The sequence below is a fragment of the Ciona intestinalis genome, chromosome 3 (genome assembly GCF_000224145.3).
Source record: "Ciona intestinalis chromosome 3, KH, whole genome shotgun sequence".
Taxonomy (NCBI): domain Eukaryota; kingdom Metazoa; phylum Chordata; class Ascidiacea; order Phlebobranchia; family Cionidae; genus Ciona; species Ciona intestinalis.
Genome location: NC_020168.2, coordinates 3,657,352 through 3,681,019, shown reverse-complemented (window position 1 = coordinate 3,681,019; position 23,668 = coordinate 3,657,352). Strand labels below are relative to the sequence as shown.

General features: G+C 37.9%; 4 protein-coding genes across 6 annotated transcripts; 2 read left to right on the top strand and 2 right to left on the bottom strand.

The window, feature by feature from the left end:
• The first annotated feature begins 331 nt into the window (after positions 1–331).
• Positions 332–7,180, top strand: LOC113474101 (protein eyes shut-like). 3 transcript variants are annotated; one of them, XM_026833701.1, is made up of 12 exons: positions 332–1,152; positions 1,590–1,753; positions 2,566–2,776; positions 3,298–3,411; positions 3,876–4,106; positions 4,384–4,506; positions 4,985–5,182; positions 5,429–5,569; positions 5,879–6,167; positions 6,406–6,527; positions 6,590–6,649; positions 6,767–7,180. In XM_026833701.1, exons 1-12 carry the CDS (start codon positions 1,104–1,106, stop codon positions 7,144–7,146), a joined length of 2,082 nt encoding a protein of 693 aa, XP_026689502.1. In that variant the 5' UTR covers positions 332–1,103; the 3' UTR covers positions 7,147–7,180. The 3 variants fall into 3 exon arrangements, with proteins under 3 accessions (XP_026689502.1, XP_026689503.1, XP_026689504.1); XM_026833702.1 differs by lacking the exon at positions 2,566–2,776 and adding an exon at positions 2,087–2,288; XM_026833703.1 differs by lacking the exons at positions 332–1,152; positions 1,590–1,753 and having other exon boundaries at positions 2,694–2,802; positions 6,767–7,179.
• Positions 7,089–14,477, bottom strand: LOC108949348 (proteoglycan 4-like). The gene is made up of 11 exons (XM_026833699.1): positions 14,303–14,477; positions 13,732–13,844; positions 13,549–13,658; positions 12,965–13,083; positions 12,214–12,387; positions 11,663–11,776; positions 11,079–11,192; positions 10,868–10,981; positions 10,486–10,812; positions 9,905–10,087; positions 7,089–8,805 (listed from the first exon to the last, which is right to left on the bottom strand). The coding sequence occupies exons 1-11, from the start codon at positions 14,376–14,378 to the stop codon at positions 7,331–7,333; spliced, it is 2,919 nt and encodes a 972-aa protein (XP_026689500.1). The 5' UTR covers positions 14,379–14,477; the 3' UTR covers positions 7,089–7,330.
• A 280-nt stretch (positions 14,478–14,757) lies between these two features.
• Positions 14,758–17,871, top strand: LOC113474104. Its single transcript, XM_026833710.1, has 5 exons — positions 14,758–14,869; positions 15,291–15,375; positions 15,637–16,323; positions 16,580–16,783; positions 17,362–17,871. Exons 1-5 carry the CDS (start codon positions 14,758–14,760, stop codon positions 17,858–17,860), a joined length of 1,587 nt encoding a protein of 528 aa, XP_026689511.1. The 3' UTR covers positions 17,861–17,871.
• LOC100175871 (dihydroorotate dehydrogenase (quinone), mitochondrial-like) lies at positions 17,858–22,703 on the bottom strand. Its single transcript, XM_026833711.1, has 8 exons — positions 22,536–22,703; positions 21,814–22,020; positions 21,229–21,428; positions 20,816–20,877; positions 20,379–20,566; positions 19,995–20,102; positions 19,387–19,540; positions 17,858–18,589 (listed from the first exon to the last, which is right to left on the bottom strand). Exons 1-8 carry the CDS (start codon positions 22,542–22,544, stop codon positions 18,378–18,380), a joined length of 1,140 nt encoding a protein of 379 aa, XP_026689512.1. The 5' UTR covers positions 22,545–22,703; the 3' UTR covers positions 17,858–18,377.
• Positions 22,704–23,668: the final 965 nt, after the last annotated feature.

Below are 23,668 nucleotides of genomic sequence, written 5' to 3'. Positions count from 1 at the left end.
GTGATACTACTTGCGCAGTGCCGCGGTTTAGATGCCCACAAACTAGCAAGCGCGGTTTACATGACCATAAAACTAGCGACCTTCGGCCGCAGGTTAATAAGTTACCTATTATTTGACGAAACAAACCGAGTATTGTTTGCGGGTAAACAACTAGACATATAAGTATGCGGGTCAGTATTATTTGACAAACCTTCAAACCAAGGCAGAGTTACATACTCTTTGCAACGTGTTTAATCAGAAATTAATCGTGACAACCAATTTGATGGCCTTTTGGTGACACTGTTTAGAAAAAAGTTTTGTATAGTTCCGACTTCTTTTGAATGAAATTATAGATTAAAATAAAATATATTACTTTTAAAGTTTTAGTTTGCGGTTAAAAATTACTAAATACTCGTTTACTTTTCAAATTAAAAAGCGCGAAAAAATCCTGCCTCGGCGTATATATACGACTGTTTTGTTGACACAATCTTTTTGTTGTAGTGGGTAGGTTGTCACAACAAAGTTTGGATTGAAAAGTTACAACCAAGTTGTGATTTTTAAACTTCATAATTTATGTAATACAAGCAGTATATCAGTCTGCGGAATGAAGTGACTTCTACATGTACATGTTCTCAGCGTACCAAAAATGCCAACTTTAGCTGCGGTACACTTGTGTTGGTTTTTCAATGAGTAGGTGTGAATACGTGACGTCGGTTCGAATAATAAATGGCGATTAAAATTCGGATTAAGTGCCCGCGGAGTGCTACAAAAGCAACATACCGTTCGATCGTCACACAACTCTCGAATATGACTTTTCAAGTGGCCAGTTCCCATTGTGCCGCAAAGTAATTTTTACCGCAAACTGTGTCGCCACAAATAACATTATATATTGCCATATAGGATCACTGCGCGCGAGCCGTGGACATCACTTAATTGGTGCGGGTTATCAAGACCTTGTGTTGAATCATAATTACGAGAGCTCTTGAAACCGTTGTTGTCTTGGTGATCGTATTTCCGTTACTGGGCCGAGGTCGCTGTTTTTTTTCTGGTAAATAGCAAAGGAAGTCCAAATAATTTGTGTTTGTTTGTCGACAGTTTAGTTTGCGTAAGAATTTCTGATAAATATGCGATATTACGGGAAAGGAGTTTATTTATATTTAATGTTGATTATAGGTAAGTAATGACTTTTTAGTTGTGAGATTGTTGAGCTTACAAATACCCAGTTTGCATATATCAGCATTGAAAAATTTAAATGCCTGTGAGTCTGCCATTATGCTGAGAACGTTTAATATGCTTTGCCAACGATTGGTTTATAGCGTAATATGCAAAAGAAACGTTTTAACTCTGTAAAACACTGGCAACTCGGTAACACTATATCTACAAACTACAACTGTAAACAATTCTAAAAAAAAATACAAAAAGACTTTAATCGAAAAATGGAATCAATGACTTGAAATTGTCATCTTAAATTTAAAATTGTACTCTTTCTGTAATAATGTGTAATATACCACACTACAGTTCTGTCTAGTTCTTTAAATATATAAACTTAACATTGAAGCTGGATTTCGTCATAGTAAGTAATCTAACCTATTGACCTTTGCATATTCTAGATTCCGTGACGTCACAGAGTGAATTGTCACTGTTTGACTCCTGCGGAGCAAACATAACCGAGGACGAAGGTCGTATTACTTCACCCAACTACCCGCAAGAATACCCGAACAACGCATTCTGTGTGTGGAAAATAAAAACTGACGTACCCAACATGCCGATCCAGGTAATGAAATGATATTCAAAGGCATATTTAAAACAAAACTAGTCTTGTGCTGTATAATGGAAATGGAATACTGTTAGCACTTTACCTTTCTTTGCACCAAATACCGTTTTTAACAAATAACAACGCTGTTTATATTATTCTATAAATATTCTTTGTTTACCACGCACCGTGTGTAGCAGCAAACAACTCGGTGCTTTCAAAACAGCTTAATTAAATATTCTAACTACTCACGATTCTCACGACTGCAATATTGCATATACTCGCCATGCTTTCACGTTTGCATAACATAAACGCGCATGCATTCGCTGTAGTGTTCTTAAATATACTTATCAGATTACTATCACTGCAATTGACATTGAAAACGCTAGAAGTTGTCAGTATGACTTTCTTTCTGTCCGCTTTACTGGTGAAGCGGAACGCAAGTTTTGTGGGCGCCGTGTGGACGGTGGGCCCATGCAAGGCCCTATGCCTGCTGATGTTACATTAAGCTCAGACGGCAGTCTCGGTGGTTCTGGCTTTTCGTTGAATTTTCAAGGTTATTTGCGCATGACATTTTCATAGCATAGTCGCGGTTTGCGTATTTCGATATAGAACTGCATGGTACTGCATTTGTTTGAAAATCAATTGGTTACCCGCTTTCTTCGGCGGCAGGTATAGGCAGCATGAAATTGATTGGTTTGTATACACATTAGAAACAGAAACCAATTGGTTCTTTAAATACACAGTTAATCTGGTGTTCATGCATGATTCACATAGCTAATACCTAGATGCAGTAGCAACATGCAAGTCTAGAATTTCACCTTCTTAATCAGATCAATGTCATACATTTGGACGTTTCGCCTTCGCGAGGTTGTCAGCTCGACTACTTGAGTATTCGCTTCTTAGGGGAACCCCCACTCCCATACTGGGTGTGTGGCACCAATCCCGATGTTACTAGTAATACTACAAGCAATGGTCCAGTGGAAATCGTATTCAGCAGCAATAAGCATGGTACAGCAAGGGGTTTTGCCCTGGATTTCAAAGGTTTTTGATGGTGGTCGAAAATGGTGGTGGGTGTAGTATATTTTCCGGGGGAAATAGGGAAAGTTTGGTCAGCTTTAGTAGTTTGATTGCTAAATGTAGTTAACGTAGTCGCTAGTCGTAGTTAGAGTGTATGTATACCAAGTATACTTATGTATAAGGTCCACATATTTATGAATGCGTAGATATATACGTTGATACGTATGTAAATTTTAGCTTATATAGAAGAGTGGAGGAAGATGGGACACTTTTTTATTTTACTTTCTTTTCACATTTGGTGGTAAACAAAGAACATTCAAATCATTAATAAGCCGTAACCACACGACCGTTGTTAATTGTTCAACACGCGATCAGGATATTTGGATATTATCTCCTGAAGGTGCCCAATCTCCCCCCTCCCCCTCTACTGTATATCCTACTCCTAAATGATGACTGTTTAGAAGTATTTAGACTTTAGATTTAGTTGATAGATAGAACAAGACATATAATTTTGAATACCTGAACTTAATGCGTCCTTCTAACAGTGCTATCCCCATGTCTATCCGATCCGTGTCTAAACGGTGGAACTTGCACTTACGATGTGAGTTCGTACACTTGCGCATGCGCAGATGGTTGGGAAGGAGTAAACTGTGAACAAGGTAACAACTATAGAAGGTGTTTATGGGTTGCTGGTATAACAGAGGTCACTAGTAACTTCGTAACGCTATGTTCGCTTTTTTGCCATCTTACCAAAAGCCTTTTTAGAAAGAAAAATGACTGTATAGTAGGGTGGGGAAAATGGGACATTTTTATTGTGTTTTCTCATGCAATTTGTTAGTTATCAAAAACATGCAAAGAAATATAAAATCGTATTATCACGACTCTCATAAACCTATGGTTATTGAAAAACACGATCAGTATATTTGGATAATATGTACTAAACATGTCTCATCTTAAACTACAGTATAAACGTAAGGAAATACGGTTTCCAAAAATAAATACTTTTGCCTGGTAAAGTGTTCGAAGTTACTTAGACGGTGAAGAACTAGTTTAGTGCTAAGCCGAAAACATTTTCCAAATTTTTTGCAAAATTCTTAAAGACAATTTGAGTTAATTTTGTCAGATGTGGACGAATGCGCGTCCTTACCGTGCAACAATAATGGAACTTGCACCGATAGAGTGAACGATTTCACTTGCTCTTGCATGGCGGGGGTTTCAGGGGACACTTGTGACGTCATAGAGGACCACTGCGTGTTTTTGGTTCCGTGCAAAAATTCCGGGACATGCCAAAATACACGAACGTATTATAGATGTACGTGTATGGCTGGATACCATGGCCAGGATTGCGAAAACGGTAGGTACAATTTAACAGCACATCAAAAAATGGTATACCAGAGCAAAATATATAGTGATCTGTCATTACTCTTGTTGCAATTGCTAATTAATTTTTTTTATTTGGACAAAATGTATTTTCGGCCGTAGCGGTGATGCACTAACTGTAGATTCTAATGTGCGAATAACTTATTCCCGTTTTTCTTGAATACGCGTTTTCGCATTTTCCCTTTACACAGCATACCGTTAACGTACCAACATCATAAATATTAGCCACTAATTAATACTCAGCTATGCAGAAATCGACGAATGCCTGTCAAACCCTTGCCAAAATGGAGGATCATGCACAGATCGGCTTGCTGGTTACGATTGTCAATGCGATGACGGAATTTCGGGAAAACACTGCGAGGTTAGGCCTACAAGTAAGTGCAGATGTAAAGCGTCATAACATTTGTAGTCAAAATCGTGAAAATCTGAGAACAAATGAAGTTAACTTATTTATCTTTGTGTGGTGGAGCAACGACCTTCGTAATAACACGGCTGTTTTGTACATACACCCCATGCCCTCTTTTGAGTTACCACGTATGTTATTTGGTGGGTAATTAAACTCTGTGCGGCAGGGGCGACACTTTTTATACGGCGCTAGAAAAACAGCTACGTCTACTCGTTTTAGCTTGTTTCTCATATAGCCTGATGTGTCTGTACCTGCCTTTTCCCAAGAAATGCACTTAAAACACTTAAATATTTTAGTGTCTGTACTGCTCTATAACATAACTGTTGATTATACTTTTGAATAACTATCGAATATCAGATAACAACGAAGAAAAATGTTTCATTTCTTAGCCGTCTAGCCTGCACAATTTGTATCTCACTGATCTTATTCATTTTTTGGCTCCTAAGCTACCACTGCACCGAGCACTACTATAACTACTACAGCCAGCCCCGACGAAGTCACTACAACCACGATACCCGAGATACTTTGTGCTGTGGATTCCGCATTCCAATGCTTGAACGGTGGAAGTTGCGTTGTACTAAACCGAGTAACAGAGACTTGTTTATGTACTGAAGGATACGAAGGAAATAGATGCGAAAATGAAGGTATGTGACAATGTTGTTTAGTTCACTCACAGAGCAGTATATTTAGCGAATTAGAACGTGTCATGTTCATCTTGCATTTTCTTTTTCTTATGGAGGTTTACTGTATAACGTTGGTTTTTTTTAAACTATCCAAATTTTACTGTATAACGTTGGTTTTCAAAGGTTTACTGTAACGTTGGTTTTCAAACTATCCAAATATCCTGATCGTGTTTTAAACAATTAACAGCGGTCTCTGTTTCCCATTAGAACTAACTTATTTCTACGCCATGGTTGGAACCACGGCAGGTTCTGTGATCTGCGTCATACTCTTGGTCGCCCTCGTGTGTTGGATGATTTACAAGCGAAAGCAACCAAGTGGGACCGGAGTCACAGTTTTAAATCACCAAAGTAAGTATATACAAAAATATAGTACTGTAGGGTAAGATGCGACACCTTTAGCACATATTATCCAAATATCCTGACCGGAAAACGACGGTCGTTATAACACGGGTGTTTTGTTTTAAACACCTAGTGCCAGCTCACAAGATACCAAGTATGTTACTTTTAAGTGTAAGTGATTTTTTGGGAAGATTTTTTCTTTTTTTCATGTGTGGCTAATAATTTGGACAACCCATTAGTGACTACTTAGCAATTGCCGTAAAGTGTCTTGCCCAAGGACACATACGATGTAATTTATAAACTTGATGTCGGTTCTAGACAACTCTTCTTCTCCGGACAAATCTATTCCTCCTGCCTCCGGAGGCCCCAAAGAAGCTTGGCCGGAGAAAAATGGAGAACACATAGAAAAGAAAGAGAATTTTATCGGCCGCAACATGTCGCCCCAGAGCCCGACCTATGAGTCAATACCCATGGAAAACGTAACATCCCCAACTGTAAATGATAACGTAGCATATTACACGGAGTCTACCACTGTACCATTCCCGCAACAGTTGCCACAAACAGTACCACCGTACCCTAATAATGTACAAGCACATCCTGCAAACAGGTAACAATTAATAACAGTTATAGTAGGCTGGGGTAAGATGGTCCATTGCTTTTATTCTCTTTGATCGTCCCAGAATTCCGTAAAAAAAATAAACAATATTTAAAGAAATATATATAAAACTGTGTCACAACTTATAAAAAGTGTTGTAAGTTTAAAAAATCACGATTAGAAAATATGAAATGTTACGTGGAAAACTATATTCGCCTTACTTCACAGTTCATTTATTATATTATTTTAGGCGGTTTTCTCTTCCGGTTGCTGACCCTACTCATCATCAGGCTAACGGTGGAACTGGTTTGAGCGTCGGAGCAGTAATGTCAATTTATCAAGTTCTTAACGCTATACAGAATAGCAATGGAGGTATGTAATGGGTTAAAATTTACTGCACCACTGTCTAATCAGGTTTATTAAATTTTCTTTAGGTGTTCCTTCACAGCAGAGGGTCCCAGACAAGAAATATAAGTGGAAATCACCAGATCCCAGTAAGTAGCTGGTTTATTTTTAGGAAATGTGGTCACGGGGATTCGGGTATAGTAGACCAGAATTGGTCATTACTCCGAAATAAGTTTATTTATACCATTTATTTCACATTTACGTAGATAAAAACCGAGAGATGTACGATGGAGATTTATCAAGTCCATTATCAAGCGCAGAAGCTAACTTCCCAAATAACCCAATAAAGGGATCGCCACCCTCCCCTGCAGGGGTTCGTAAGCGACCACCACACGCCCCACTCCGGAGTAACGAACCAGAAGTGAAGAAAAGAGCAAAACGGGTCGAGTTTTCGGAGAATATAAACCAGTGGCGGCAACCTGCGCCGATAAGGGAGCCACGCAGAGGTAGTTTGAGAATGAATCCTTTACAGATTAAAAGGTTCGACGACGTTCGAAGTTATAACTACTTTGACCAATTCACACGAGATATGAGCGGTCGAACTTCACTCAGACTGAACAGAGAAAACGCTTTTCTTTTCGACTGATTTAAAAGAAGTAGTTTTACTTTTTGTTACTTTGTACAACGTTTGTTTAATGTTTTGTATGTTTTGTAAGTCATACTCTGTGATAGAATACTACTGCTATTATATATATATATATGAATCTTCTGACGGTACAGGCTTTGATATATACTTACAATGAATCTTAATTGTGTAACAAGGCCATGTCTTAGCTGTTCTTTTTCGAGGAAAAATCAAATGTGTTTTTAATACGCGGTCCTGGAAGTGTGAATGGTTTCACTGGTGGTTTCACCGGGTGTTTTGTGGAAAGGGGGCTCAAAAACTGTGGCCTTGCTACAACCGTAGGTGTTTCGTGGAAATCCGCCATAGCAGGTGTATGCGGAATTTCGTGAAGCCTTGGGTGTCTGCTTTCAAACGCATCTTCTGATAGCGTTTGTGATGCAGTTTGACGTATTGGTAACGTAAGTTGAGTTGGGGATGACGGCTTTTGAAATAAGGGCCCAGAGGATGTTAAAGGTGGCTCAAAAGATTGGTTATTATTTTGAAAAGAGAATGGTTTGTTGCTTGGAAATATCTTGTGTTTGGTGAAGTCAAATTTTAGTTGAGAGATTTTATTCGAGGATTGCTCTTTAGGTGGAGGCTGGAATGACCACGGAGGAATATCTTCGTGTGATTCGAATATTGGTACGCTGGTTGGTTTCGAGTCAAGGGGAGAAGTTGGTTCATGGTCATGTCTGTCAAACCTGATAACGGTAGGAGAGTCAGGGTCTTTTTTGGTAGGATTTGCTTCTGGTGTATGAGGTGTCGTAAAAAGACTGTCAGGTCGTTTTGGTGCAGAAAACACTTCCCGTGTTTCGGAATGAATCGGAAGATTACGGATCCGAAGTTCGTTCTCCGTCGTTGCAGTTTTCGGACGAGGTCCTTTGATTCTTCGAACTGGTTTGCGTTTTCTTCTGCCTTTAACGTTTGGAGGTGTTTCTGATTTAGCTAAATTATCTTTTATTGTTGGGTCCAAACATTCCGCATTAAAAGTTCCGGCACTCGGGCTGGGTCCATGCTTGTCTGATGGCAATTCTTCGATGTATTCGTATGGTTTGGGCATCTGAGGACCCGAAGCGTCTCCATATACTTCAACGACTGTTGGCTGAGGTTCTTCAGGTGGTGCGGTGCTTATTTCGCCGGGTACTATTAGCTTGTTAAGCCGGGTTGACTTCTTAGTCTTCTTCTTCTTTTTAAGCTTCTCCAAACGCCTAGGTCTTGATGTATTTGGATCCAATGCCGTTTCCCCAAGAGTTGCAGCACCTTTTGGTAACGGATCAAGAACATCACCATGCGATGGATGTTCATTTCTGTTCCTGAACAAACTATCCCTGTTTTCAAGTTCCGCAATTCGTTCTTCTACTGACGTTTTTATCTCTTCTTTTTTACCCGGCTGGGAATTGAGCGAAATAGTGAGAGGTGGCTTTGGTCTATGGGTCGACCTCCGCTCATCCATATTAGTTGACGTCGTGGCGCGAGATGTGATACCGCTGTCCGAAGAGTCGGAATCCTTCGAGATCCTTTGCGACCTTTTCTTTTTTGTTAATTTTCGTGTTTTCTTTTTTGTTGTCCGCTTTGACGGGTCTGCTTTCTTTAACGGTTCTGTTTCTTCAGTCTTTGGAGCGATGCGCTGCTTTTCCCGATCTTTACATGAAAACAAAGAAGATTCCGATTGGCTTTTCATCTTAAATGGTTAGATAATGGAAAACTAAGTGGACCGCGCGAGGTCCTATAACTGTGTGATGCCTATGTTAAACCCTGCTTAGCCGTAACCAAGGTGAAATACCTCGCTTTAAGGGCAAGTTTGAACTAAAACACCATGATATATGAACTAATCTCTTCTAAATTGAACCTTATATTGGTTTAACCCGCTGTGGTGAACGGTTAGTAAACAACGCAAGAGTAATTTATAGAATGGCATGTACGATATGTTGACTGTTAACACAAGAACACGATAAGGGGTGTACTTAATCGTGGTCTGAGTGCATTTCTGTTGAACAGTCACACGGATTTCGAAACTGGATTATGACAAATCTGTTATTGCGAAGTGTTAGAAGCACGGTGTATTGAAAGCCAAGACTACCTTGTACAGTAAATGAAACGTGAATATGTGACAATGAAGATTTTAAAATTGGTAACTATATGAAATAAATGAAATTTCGCTTAACCGCGTGTTTGTATATCGAGTACTGTGGGGAAAGATAGGACACCTTTAGCACATGACATTTAAATATCCTGATTGTGTTTTAAACATTTAACAATGGTCTATGGAAGTCGTGAGGATACGGTAATTCTTTGAATGTTCTTTGTTTACCACTAAATGGGACAAGAAAATAGAACGAAAAGATGTCCCATCTTCCCCCACCTTACTATAAATTGTAGTTTTCGACGACAATGACATTCTAAAGATAATAACAACATGGGGCCATAGACATTTTACAAATATAAAATGCCGACCGAAATGAACATAATATGATTTATTTCAACTAATCTGATATATAAAGAAGTTAATGATATTCCAACGTGTCGTCTGCCATTAAGACGATTTCAAAAGGTCAGACGAAAGGTTGCAATAAAGTTAACATTATATACCGGGTAAGTCGTGAAAATCTATTTTTATGCCTTGTAGCAGAAGTTACAGAACATAATATATGACGCTGCGATGAAACTCATGACGTAACTAAACCCAAACCACCAGCTGTGCCACCAATGACGTCATTATGGCTACGTCAGCATGGCGTACCTCTGGAGCTTTCGATCAGATCTGTTTCAGTCGCTGGTTTATCTGTCTGCGGCAGAATTTTCCCCGGTCGGTTTGCCTTGATATAATACAAGGCACCAGCTAACCCACCAAGCACCAACACTGCTGGTACAGCGCAACCAATGATCATATTCGTCTTGTTATCATGTTGGTGGTCGTGGTTTCCTGTGCAAATCAACGATAAAAATATTACTACTGTTAAATGTCTGCCGTTGCCTTTAACCTGTATCTCAATATCTGAACCTCGTATATACTGAATATGTTACGTCGTGTTTGCCCCGTGTATACCTTAAATGTCCCTTATATAAACACCTTGAACTGTCTATTACATGAGTGGGGTTCCGAAGCGTAGCACGCATTGGGACCTGAGACATGGAAGAATTATAGTTGTCCCAGCTGTGTACGCTCATTCTGAACTCTCCTCATTTTTTATTGTTTACTTTTTATCTAATCACTGGTGTTTTATCAATCTAAGAGTTATAGGTGTGTAACAAAACTTTTCGATGCATGACCTCTTGAAGCATTTACCATGTACGACGTTTTTGAGTTTAACTCCAACTTACCTGTGTTGTTATGATCCCCATGGTCGTCTTCATTGTTACCATTAGCAGGACCGGCTTGATTTTGTCCAGTGTTGTTTGGCCTTCTCTCAGGAGGCGGTTGGCCTGCTGCTGGTTCGCGCTGGGGACTTGTATCTCTTTGTGCGTCTCCTTGCCCTGCGTTTGGTTGCTCGTCCGGGGAAACCGGCGTGTTATTTGCTGGCTGCGTTTCTTCAGGAAGGGGTGCAGGAGCATTGTTAGAAGGTGGTCTACGTCTATTTGGTTCAATGGGAGCTTCTTCGTCCGCTGGTCGAGCCGCTGTAGGAGGTGCTGGAGTCGAAGACGAGATTGCTGAAGTAGGAATGCATTATATGGACTGTATTGCTAACTACATATAAAAGCTTACGTGTCTCGCATGTTGGGCCTGTATAACTTGGGTGACAAACACACGTAAACGAAGCCAAGTGGTCTTCGCACACTCCATAATTGCGGCAAGGGTTTGGATCGCACTCGTCAATGTCTATATTGATTCAAAATCGATTGGACGAAATTATCTCAATGATTTCAATTACAATAACGTCACGTAGGAACGCGTTGTAACAAAATATCAAACTAACCCGTCGCGCAATCCCAGCCAGTCCAGCCTTCAACACAAACACATTGGAAGCGGTTAACGCCATCCACACAGGTCCCGCCGTTAACACAAGGTGCAGATCTACATTCATCGTTGTCTATAAACAAAACATATTAGAAAAATCATGGATTAACAATTTCATGCCAGAATGAATGTAACTTGTTTTTATTCTTGCGTGGCGGGGCAACAACATTCGTTAAAATATGGGTGTTTTGTTTCACACACCTCGTTTCCTTTTACCAGTTACCACATGTGTAACTTTGAGAGTGATTATATAGTAGGGTGGGGAAAGATAGGACACCCTTTTATTTTTATCCTCTCATTTGGTTGAAAACAAAGAACAATTTAAGAATTATAAAACCATATCCTCACGACTCCCCTAATTGTGAGTTGTTTAAAACCGGATCCGTATTTTTGTATTATATGGTAAAGGTGTCTCATCTCACTCCATAGTACTGTATTTTTATTATAGCTGACTATGCAACCCATAATTGACCACTGGGTTGGCGCAATTTTTGTTAAGTGTCTTGCCCAAAGACAGAAACACAGAGTCCAAAGTTAATTTACTTATTGCGCATGTTTCTCCTAGAAAACCAGGCACGCAATTACAAGACCATCGGTTGACCCCATCTACGCAGGTTGCACCGTTTTCACACGGATTCGAGGCACAGTCGTCTACGTCTGTGGAAAAATAGCAATTGATAAACATATTTGGTGCCTTTACACATGTGAAACAGCGGTTACATTTGTTTTCTGGGCACTAATGAAGAATCCTCCGGTACATAGCAGTAAGACTGGTGGAAAGCGTTAGAGGTTGGTGGTTAGGGGTTAGTAGTTATAGGGGTTAGTGGTTAGCAAATAAGATCGGGGAGGATTCTTCATTAGCATCGTTTTCTGCACCGCTACATTTCATAGCGGGTTACATTTTTTAAATATGAAGCTGTAAGCTGTGTTGAGTATTTTGTATAAACAATTTGGTATAATGATTTAGAATAGGTTATATAAACCTCCATATGGCTTTGTGTTTGTTTTTTGGTGTCATACCCTCTCCGCAATTGCAAGTAATACTTGTAATACAACAAGTTGAAGTTATGGTAATAACTTAATATAAAGCTCACTAATTTGGCAGTAGTCTCCTTCGAAACCATCTTCGCATAAACATATTACGTCGCCTTCCACCATTTCACAAAAGCCGTCATTCTGACAAGGTTCGTCATCACACGTCACACCCGGTGGAGGAGTTGTAGCTGGGGCAACCGTGGTAGTTGTCACCGCACTCTCGTCTTCAGAAACTAAATATAACATGCAAGAGACCATTTAATGTGAAAAAGTGGGGAAAGCTGGGACATCTTTAGAACATTATATCCAAATATCCTGATCGTGTTTTAAACAGTTACCAACGGTCGATGAGAGTCGTGAGGATACGTTTTTATATTTCTTTGAATGCGTTTATATAACCCTTTAAGTGCTAAAAAAGTTTCAAAGCACCCCATTGTTATTATTACGCGCGTCTGTGTATTGGTTCTTTATGGGTAGTCTATCTAAATTGTCAGCCATACATTAAAAAAAATCAGAAAATCCAAAAATAATTACCGAGAAATTTAAATAAATATAGTAACTCATAAGCGGGCACGAGGTGTTTGAAACGACAATTATGTGATAATACATAGTATGGTGGGGAAGATGGAACACCTTTAGCACATCATATCTAAATATCCTGATCGTGTTTTAAACAACTATTAACGGTGTATGGGAGTCGTGAGGATATACGGTTTCATATGAGACGAAAAAAACAGAATAAAAAGGTGTCCCATCTTCCTCCACTCTACTATATTCTTAAAGCAGCATATCCTTAATTTAATTACCAACCTTGAAATCGAAGTTTAAATCCTCTTTCTTGGACAGAATCATCAGAAGTTAGCCTGAGAATCGTTTTTCCTTGAACTGTTATTCTACCTCCAAGTTTTTCAACTCGGTCCCCGCATAATCTGTTAATATATAGATTGGGGTATGACGCTTGACGTTTAAGTTCATATCTTTTTGTTAAACAAAGAAAATTTACAAAACTGTTTAACTCATGTAAATAAACGTGAGCGATATATCTTACACCAAAGTACTATTTTGTGTACATAGTTACTGAACAGTATTTATACAGTGCGTAATGATAAAGTAGGCAGAGACACGGCCTCTGTTTTGCTAAAACATCAAAAATAATGCTCATATAATGGGGTGAGAAAAAGATGGGACACTTTTTAGCACATAATATATCCTGATCGTCTTTTAAACAATTAACAACGGTCTATGCTGGGACTCGTGAGGATACGGTTTTATAACTCTTTGGATGTTCTTTGTTTACTGAAAAATTGAAAGAGGAAATATAGAATAAGAACTGTCCCATACCCCCCACCCTACTATAAATATAGTTTGGGGTAAGATGGTCCATTTTTTATTACTTGCGACTGCCTGCAGCAGCTCGAACTTCAAGAGAATCAAATTCGCAAGTTTCCCCGGGTTCTACAGCGAAGTCTTCAAACACGATGGTAACTGTTTGTGCATCCGTTGCCTGTTATAAGAAACTACATTAATAAGAGCCATGATTAAGTTACATATAGTTAATTTTAATATAGAATGCTTACATCAATTATCCATGTGCAATCATACAGGTTTGGGTAAGCCTCGGGGTAACCTTCACTGACTATTATACCTCGGACCGACAGAACTGAGTCGCATGCTTGTCCACATACCTCATCTGTGCGAATAAATATGATTAGCCTTTTATTTTGTATACTGTTTCATGGGGAAATCGACAAAATAACCTTAAGTTTAGAAACTGCTAAATGAATTATGTAAAGTAAACCCTCGGAATAATTTAAAAAACAAACTCCTTTTTATATACTTCTACGTCGTTACACTGATTAAAAAAATCGTTACAGCCATTAAAAAAAATTGTCACTTAAAGTTTTAATTATTTAAACACGTACAAAAAACGAAAGTTTATATAGTAGTGTGGGGGAAGACAGGACACCTTTAGCACATAATATCAAAATATTCTGATGGTGTTTTAAACGATTAACAACGGTCTATGGGAGTTGTAAGGATATAGTTTCATAAATTTTTAATGTTCTTTGTTTACTACTAAATGCGAAGAGAAAATAGAGTTAAAAGATGTCCCATCTGCCCCCAACCCTGCTCTATAACTAGATTTACCTGTTATAAATATAATTAAAACTGAAAACGAAAGTAAGTTTTTAAACACACAAATCTTACGACGGCACAATCTCATTCTGTATATTTCTGTAGCAAAGGAAACCTGCTACGAAAACCGCCTATATGGTTATGATTTAAAACTCGTACGTACATAAACCGATCAATACCCAGCCACTTATGAAACTACTTCTACGCATAAATGTGTGGTCGTCTTTTCAACAATGTTAGTGGCTGATATTTCTATGTAAAACGACCGCAATAAATTAACACAATAAACCTCTTTTTATAATGCTTGCTTTTAGTGGGTGTTTTTTCGCACGAAATGCATACACACAAAAAGTGCGACTTTAAAGGCAACAATAGCTTTGTTTTATAACAAAGGAAGCATTGTTCAATTTTTAATTAAAAAAATTGCATTTTTTATTTTTTCTGTTTTTTAAACGCTCATAAGTAAAATGGTTCAAGCATTGATATGCGTTGCATCTGGGTCTGATGACGTAGATGTTATTGACTCCTATGCTCGCTTACGAGAACTCGGGTTTCGAGTAACCATCGCGTCAGCTGAAGGTAACGATTTTTATTTTCTATTTTTTTTTAAGTAAAGAATTTTATTTTTTTTATTTTTTAATTCTACTTTGTGTAATTTTAACGACTCTTATTATACTGGTCTGTCGTTTTCGACCTCGAAAACAGGACCTGGGCGTGGTATACATTAGCCCATATACGAAAGTACGATATACATGTAATACAGAACTTTATTAACGAGTATATAGTACGAGTGTACGACTGTGAGGGAAGACGGGACACCTTTAGCACGTAATATCCAAATATCCTGATCGTGTTTTAAACATTTAAAAACAGTCTAAGGGAGTCGTGAGGGTACAGTTTTATAATTTTGTTAATGTTCTTTGTTTACTACCAAAAGAGACAAGAAAATGAAACGAAAAGGTGTCCCATCTTCCCTCACCCTGCTATATTTTGTTTATAGGGTGGTCGGCAGTGACATTGCGATATGGTCTCGTTATAAAACCTTCGTGTAGCTTGGACGCAGCGTTCTATATTTATCGCGAAAGGTATGAAATATCTCTGTATACTTGCTCTTATTATAAGGATATACCGTATGTATAAATGTATGGTACTGTGGCGTAAAATAGATACCGTTAAGGGTCATCAATTTAACAGCGCCTTTTTACAGTCGTGTGGTCACGGTTATTTATTTTGTATTTTTTGTTTACTATGAAATAGCCAACAAAAGATAATGAATGCATGTATCATCTTACCCCAACCTCTTATACATGAAAATCCAATTAGATATAAATGGTTAAATTTTACAGCGTGCCGTACGATTTGATTGTGATTCCAAACGGAGACAGTGGAAGTTTCACCAAGTTATCGCAGCATGAACAACTAGGGGATTTTATAAAGCGCATGTTGTACCACCCTGCTTACCGTGGACGGCCGTTAAAATTTCAAGAAATTTCCGCAAACCAGGTGTTCAGGCCTGATGTATTCGCTTATGTCGTCACAATTGGAAAATCAGTGGAACTGCTGACGTACTGGAATGTAGTTTCGTCTGTCAGCAAGCCAACAGCTGTAGAATGGATATGTAAAGAGTTGCCTAACGACGAAAAAATCGGAGTTGTGTTTAGCCCGCCTTCGCCCAGCAGCGACCTCTCACGGGCGGCAAGATTGTGCGAGCAAGTGGGAGAAGTGATACTGAATCAAAGAGAACGTTGTAACGTTAGTAGAATTGATAACGGACGCGAACCTAACTTACCAAGTTTTGGAATGCGAAATTTCATCTTTGGCTTTTGTAAAACTTTATTCCCGAAGTCCTGGATTAATTACAGCGAATTAGTACGGGGCCAAGTTGTAAAGGCGCAGATCATCGAAAACTGTACAAGCCTCATGAAACTACCATTCGGGAAAGCGAGCGCCTTTTCAAACGTTGCTAGATCCCTTCTATGTGTAAGCCGCATCGTGGGAAGATACGCAAGCTCTGCCGTAAGATTAAACAAAAGGTCTGTACCTATATTAGTTTGGGGTAAGATGGGACGCGCTTTTTTTCTCTTTTCTCGTTCATTTTGGTAAAGAAAGCCTTTTTCTGGAAACATATATAACAGCAGAACCGTTGGTAAAAAAAGTTTTTTTTTTCTAAAAGTGTGTTGTTAATTAATGGTAACATCAAGCGAAATATGGGATCTAAGTGCTGTCCCATCTTACCCAACAGTAATATACTCTGGCGTTGGACCTTTGCGATATGATGGTAATATTTAGTTCAATACCAGGAATGCAGGTTGCTGTCTTAGTCAATGACGGAGTCGACGAAAGCTTATTAGCGGTGCTGGTGGCTGGCATTCGTCGCAGACCGGGCGTGAACGCTCATATTATCGTATGCGACAGGGCTGTGTTGAAATCGGGTTCGCCCTATATCACAACGAAAAGGTTTCTTTCCATTCGACCAGATGGATTTATTGAAACGTAAGTACACACAGGCTCGAAAACAATCAAATCTGCTACTTAATTTTTAATGTTAATATCATATACAATAGGTTGGGGTGAGATAGATATTTCATTCCCTTTTATCGTGTCATTTGGCGGTAAACCTAGAACATTTACACTATGATACAGTAGGGTGGGAAAAGATGGGTCACTTTCTTATTCTATTTTCTCCTCCCATTTAATAGTAAACAAAGAAAATTGAAATAATTATGAAACCATATCCTGACGACTTCTATAAACAGTTATTTATTGTTTAAAACACTATCAGGATATTTGGATATTATGTGCTAAAGGTGTCCCATCTTTCCCCATTCTTCTATATAACCGTATTTCTACGACTCTTCTCATGCTTTGTTATTTGTATAAAACACGATGGGGAAGAAAATTCGAAGAATTATAAAACCGTATGCTCACGACTCCCATAGACCGTTGTTAATTGTTTAAAACAAAGTCAGGATATTTAGACATTATGTGCTAAAGGTGCCCCGCCTTCCCCTACGATGCTATATATTGGTAAATGTATCTTTCCAATACCATATGAATTTTATAATATATAGGTGCAAGCTTCGATACGATGCTGTGGTCACTGTAGACACGGATATTAAAACGTACCCTTGGCTGGAGGACCCGAAAGCAAACTTGGTTCGATCTTGCGTCACTGCATTGTTTGATACCGGCAGTGAAGGTATAGCCCTCGCCTCGTTGCCTGTGGTTCATTCTCCCGTTGCTGGACAGCGGTGGATGGAAAAGCAGAGAGGTTCGATAGTTTCTGAGCAATTTGAAAAGGAATGCACAGAAGATGAAATAAACGACAGCGAAACTCAGTTTTTTCAACTCCTGTACTCTGACAAGAACCGACAGGATGAGACTCATACACTCGCAACACACGCATTTAAAAACTTCCACAACTGCAGATGCCTGATGCATGTTACAGCTGGCACGGCACAGCAAGGACAACAAATAGCCACAGCCATCGTTGACCGTCTAAGACACAATCTTCTGCAACATGGTTACACTTTTAACAGAGTGTATGACGAAAGATGTATTTTATTATAAACTGTGAAAGAAAAATGTTTGATTTATTCTATCTAGGTTTTGGCACTAAATGATTGTTGCGTTAAAAAAAACGAAATTCGAGCAGGGCGGTGCTTCTTACCCTTTTTCGTGCTACCCAAATATATTGCACATGCTAATACCAATCTTTAATAGAATTACATTGTTATTTAAGCCATTAAATCATTGGTAGCTACTGTAGAAGACTTAACCAAATCAAATGATCAAAATTTAACGCAGGGGTGGAGAAGCACTGTGCTATTTAGTAGGGTGGGGGAAGATGGGACACCTTTAGCACATAATGTCCAAATATACTGATCGTGTTTTAAACAATTAACAACGGTCTTTGAGAGTCGTGAGGATACGGTTTTAAATTGTTTGTAGGATCTTTGTTTACTACCGAATGGGACGAGAAAATAGAATCAAAAGGTGTCCCATCTTCCCCCGACCTACTATATATTCTTTTGGGGCGATGTACAATATACTACGATTGTATAGACATAGAGAATACACGGCAGTATCACTTATGGTCTGCCCCAACAGCTTCAGCTACATTAGTAAACCCATCTTTTTCTAAAAGTTGATTTAGTTCTCTTTTTATTTTTCCAACTAAGGGAGGCCCTTCATATATTAATGAGGTATATATTTGTATCAAGGATGCACCAGCTTTGATTTTATCATAAGCATCTTTACCATTCCATATACCACCAACACCGATGATGGGCAGTTTGCCTGGAAACAAAAAAGATAAGCTATTTATTATGATGTATTCACTGATCCAACCAAGTGGTACTCTATGGCTTTGTCTAAATTGTCAACCATTGATTACAAAATTTACAAAATTACCCACAAAATGACATGTGGTTACTCCTAAGCTGGCGCAACGTGTGAAACAGAACACCTGTGTTATAACGACTACAGTTGTCCAAGCAAGCATTTAAAATAAGTTTACATTCAATCATACATATCAATATTATTACGCACAGAAAAAGCAAGGTGTAAAATTTGTACAACAAGTTACTTATTACCCATTAGTGACCCCCTGGTTAGAGCAATTGAATTGATTTGAATTAAATGTAACTTACTTTATCCTCGCGTAGCCGGAAAACGACAGTCGTTATTACACGGGTTTAACACCTTGTGCCAGCTTACGAGTTACCATGTATGTTACTTTGTAGGTAATTGTTGTTTTTGTTTTTTATGTATGGCTGATAATTTGGACAACCATTAGTGACCACTGGGTTGGAGCAATTGCCGTTAAGTTTCTTGCCTTAGGACACATACGCCCCCAACAATGGTAGCAGCATCGAGCCTTTAACTCATTACCTCTTGGTTACAGGGGCAGGTGCGCTAACCAATATGCCACGGCGCCGGACAATTACTGTTAAGTGTTATTGGGAATAAAAAAAAGGTCTTGACCAAGGACACATATGTTGACAACACTGATACTTTGAAAATGAAAACACAACCATTTTCAGTCAATTGAAATAAAAAAATATTGTATAAATAATAAAAATGATGTCTCCTACCATCAGTAAGCTTGTACATATCAGCAACTAGTTTTGTGCTCACTTCACAAAGTGGTTTACCACTTAATCCACCACGTTCGGACTTATGTGAGTTCACCAGTGTACTGGGTCTTGCTACTGTTGTGTTGCTTACGATCAAACCGTCAACTTTACTCTGGTTTATTAAATAATATAATGGTGAAAGATAAAAACCACATCAAACACTGTGTTTCTGGTTAAATTATCCTTATGTTCATTCTTATATTTAGCATAGGCACTTTCTAAATGTTTTGTTTTCTTTTGGCAATTTTTGGTTAATATTCTGCAGTAACAACAATAGACATACAAATTCCCTATGCAATTTTGGTTAATATTACAGCCATACACTGTAGAGCACAGCTAAAGTCTATAAATATTAAATGCCTCATTCCATTTATGCTGTAATTCGTAAGGGGGCACAGGATGTGTGAAACAAAACACTGATATTATAACAACTATAGTTGCATTTGGGGATAAATAAGTTACATTTCTGAACTATCACTTTTGCAAACTATACACAATTGGTGAAAATTACAAGTCCTTGCAAATATATTGAGCAAATTTTTCGAATTTTAAAAATAAACATTAACCTGCAGCAAAGCATAAGCAATATCTTGTTTATCATCTTCTGTTAAATCAGGAGCAATTTTAACCAATATGGATGGCTTGTTTGGTAGACCCTCCTTCACAGTCACAACCTGTTAATACATTCATCACATACAGAAGTTTACAATAATAAGAAAAACTTTTTTTTTGATTTTTTATGAACAGTTTATCAATGCTTTTTTTCGTCACACATAAATGTTTTCATGGGCTACAAAAAATGTTGGCATTAGGCAACAAAAAATGTTGGCAAGTTGTGAAATTTGAAAAAAAACTTGTGTGCTGTGGAACAGGCTGAAAAATATGAGTTTAGCAAGAATATAAGTAATTGCGAACTTTTGGTATATCCGCATATAATATCTTTAACTTACATTTGTGCACAAATCCTGTAGGTTTTGCCTGCCTTGCAAAGACCTTAAACCTGGGGTGTTTGGACTTGAAACATTAATAACGATATAATCAGCATATTTTCCCAGCTTAGTAACACCATCTGTGTAATCTTTTGTAAAATCAGTGGATTCTTTATTTTTTCCCAGATTCACACCCAGCACAATTGTACCTATAACAAGAACTTTATTTGTCTTTTGGATTATGGTAGCAAAGATTTAGAAATATTTAAAAAACGACAGAATATAGCGACAAAACAACAGTTGTTTAAACACGCTTACAAGTAAAAATATATTTACATTAAGTTGAATAAAAATAAGCGCGGTCGCTACACCTAGCAGACAAATGAGCTGCCTGAAACAGTGTTGAAAAGTGTTTTGCATCTGTTTATGTTACACTATACATCAACAAGCTATATTACCTTTTGTAAGCTTGTCTAATCTCGCAGCAGCAGCATCATGACCACAGCTATTAAAGCCGTACCTGCAATTAAAAATTGATGTTAAAAGTTATGTCGCATTTTCAAAGTTATTTTTTCAACATAATCCGCTAATCGCGATCTATCAAAAAATTATACACTGGTTTACAGCGAGAAAAAAAATTGACATCTTAACGAAGACCTATTTTTCAGTGGTCACCAGCTAAATGAACAGCCCAACAAACATTGAAAGTTGAAAAAATTTTGACAACTTATGTTTTATTACCCTTGTTTTACACCTAAATATTTATAGTGTTGATAGTGGCATTACTGGCTTGAACGTTATGTCAGATTTTATAAAAATTAAAAAAATGATATTTTCCACAAAAAAAAACATTTTATAATTTATACCTAACCTGTTAATAACCACTTTATCCTCTGGTAAGCGAAACACCCTTGGTTTTGCATTGCCTTCTTGTGGCAGGGGAGTTATACTTCCGACTTCAACAAATCCGAAACCAAGCTTATTTAATCCATCAATTGCTTCAGCATGTTTATCAAACCCAGCTGCAATACCGAGTGGATTTGAGAAGGTTTGTCCAAACACTTTGCAGGACTAAAGAAAAAATAATATGTATTCGAGCATTGTGAATTAAATTGTAAGTTCAAATTTTAAACCAAAACTTTAAAATAACCAAAGAAAAAATGGTGGAGCGTAGCATTGTGAAATATATGTTGGTTAATAAACGTCCTAAATTTCAAATCCAAACTCTAAAATAAACATGACGCATGTTTATTGAATCACAAACAGTAACTTAGGAATTTTAGTGAAACAGGTAATTTTTAGGCATTGTAACTTGTCAAAGCTACACAATTTGGTTTTGTAAAACTAAAGTAAACTAGCTTGACTTTTTTATAGCAGAAAAATAATTACACTCGAAGAAACAACTTATATAAGTCAACACTTTTGTAACAGTTTTATTAGGACATAATAAACGTACTAGTTTATCATACTGCTCATTTTTCCCTTTCGGCACCAAACCCAATGAAAGTAGTTTTATTGCTAGGTTGTGAGCAGTTTCAGGACTAAAACAGTTGTGGATCGCTGGCATCAATATATTAGAGTAGAATTTCTCATCTCCTTTCCACGTTTCATATCCCAAGAAAACTGGGATTGCTCCAAGAAACAGAGCAGCAGTTTCCCGTAACTGTTTTTAATGTAGTAAGTTTGTAAACATTCCAGAATGCACATATAAAAATTAGCACAGTAATTAAAAACTACACAATGCACAGCAAAATATAAAACTACATGTTCAGATATTGTAACACTGTCACACATTTTAAAAACGTATCATGTCCGGTGCCGTGGCGTAGTGGTTAGCGCGCCTGCCTGATGACCATTAGGTAATGGGTTCAAGGCCTGTCGCTGCTACCATTGTGGGCGTACGTGTCCTTGGGCAAGACACTTAACGGCAATTGCTCAAAGTAGTCACTAATGGGTTGTCCAAATTATTAACCACACATGAAAAAAAAAAAATCGTCCCAAAAAATAATCACCCACAAGGTAACATACATGTAAGCTGGCACGAGGTGTTAAACCCGTGTGATAACGACTGTCGTTTTCCGGCCACGCGAGGATAAAATAAGTTACATTCATTCATTTAATAAAACTTTACACGATTTCAGTAACATTAGTTTTGGCCCAATATTTAATTAGCATTACCTTCGACATTTATTGCTCCAATAACCTCAGTTTTAGCAACAGATCTATTTGCGTTTTTCTTCCGCGTATTATACAAATACACAGATATTAGTTGTATACCGATTTACTTATTACACAACACAGTTAAAAACGTAAAACCCCGACAGGTGGTTTTTCCCGGTGGGTCATAGAAATCTATACAACACAAGGGGACAAAAACAAGTGTACTGCAACGATTGACTGTAAGGTCTACTATGAACGTTTAAAAACGGGTTTGTTCACCTGTATTTTAAGCATTAACTGCTCCGTGTTTAAATCTTTGTAAGGCGGAAATGTTGCGTTAGAGTTTACCTTAACCGAAATGTTCGGGATTAAAATAATATAGTTCTGCGGGATAAGATGGGACACATTTAACACGTAATATCTAAATATCGTAATCCTGGTTTAAACAATTAACAAGGGTCTATGGGAGTCTTAAGGATGCGGTTGTGTTATTCTTTGTTTACTATCAAACTGGACAAGAAAATTAAATGAAAAGATGTCCCATCCTTCCCCCCTCCTACTACACAATACAACGGTAACAAAATACTTCCAACTCTTTTCAGTTTAACTTTTGATCAATGTATATTTAACTACTTCCAACTCTTTTCAGTTTAACTTTTGATCAATGTATATTTATTAACAGTGAAGCCTATATTTTATGTCCGGGCGTGTAAAAATGCAATGGTGCTAGTAAACCATACAGCATATGCCAGAGATCCGACCAAATACAACTGCGTTCTGAAAAATAAAAACAGGATTAAAATACCTTCATAGTTTGTGTGGCTGGCGTTGGTGGAAAGCCACTACGGCACGACAAGCCCCCAGCCAATGGTAATGGGTTTCTACTTAGGTGAGAAACCCTTGCGGGATATTACTGTCCACGCAGGTTAAAGAAACCCGGGGAAAAAAAATAATACAACGAAAAAAAATAATACAACGAATGCACCTGGAAATGTGCAACATAAATATATAATACATTAACAACGTGTGACAGACAACACAAAACGTGCAATAATTCTATACACACAACAGCTCATTCATACAAAAATGGGACAATATTACAAAATGGTAATTATAACACGAACATAATCATTGAAACACCTGCAATGAAA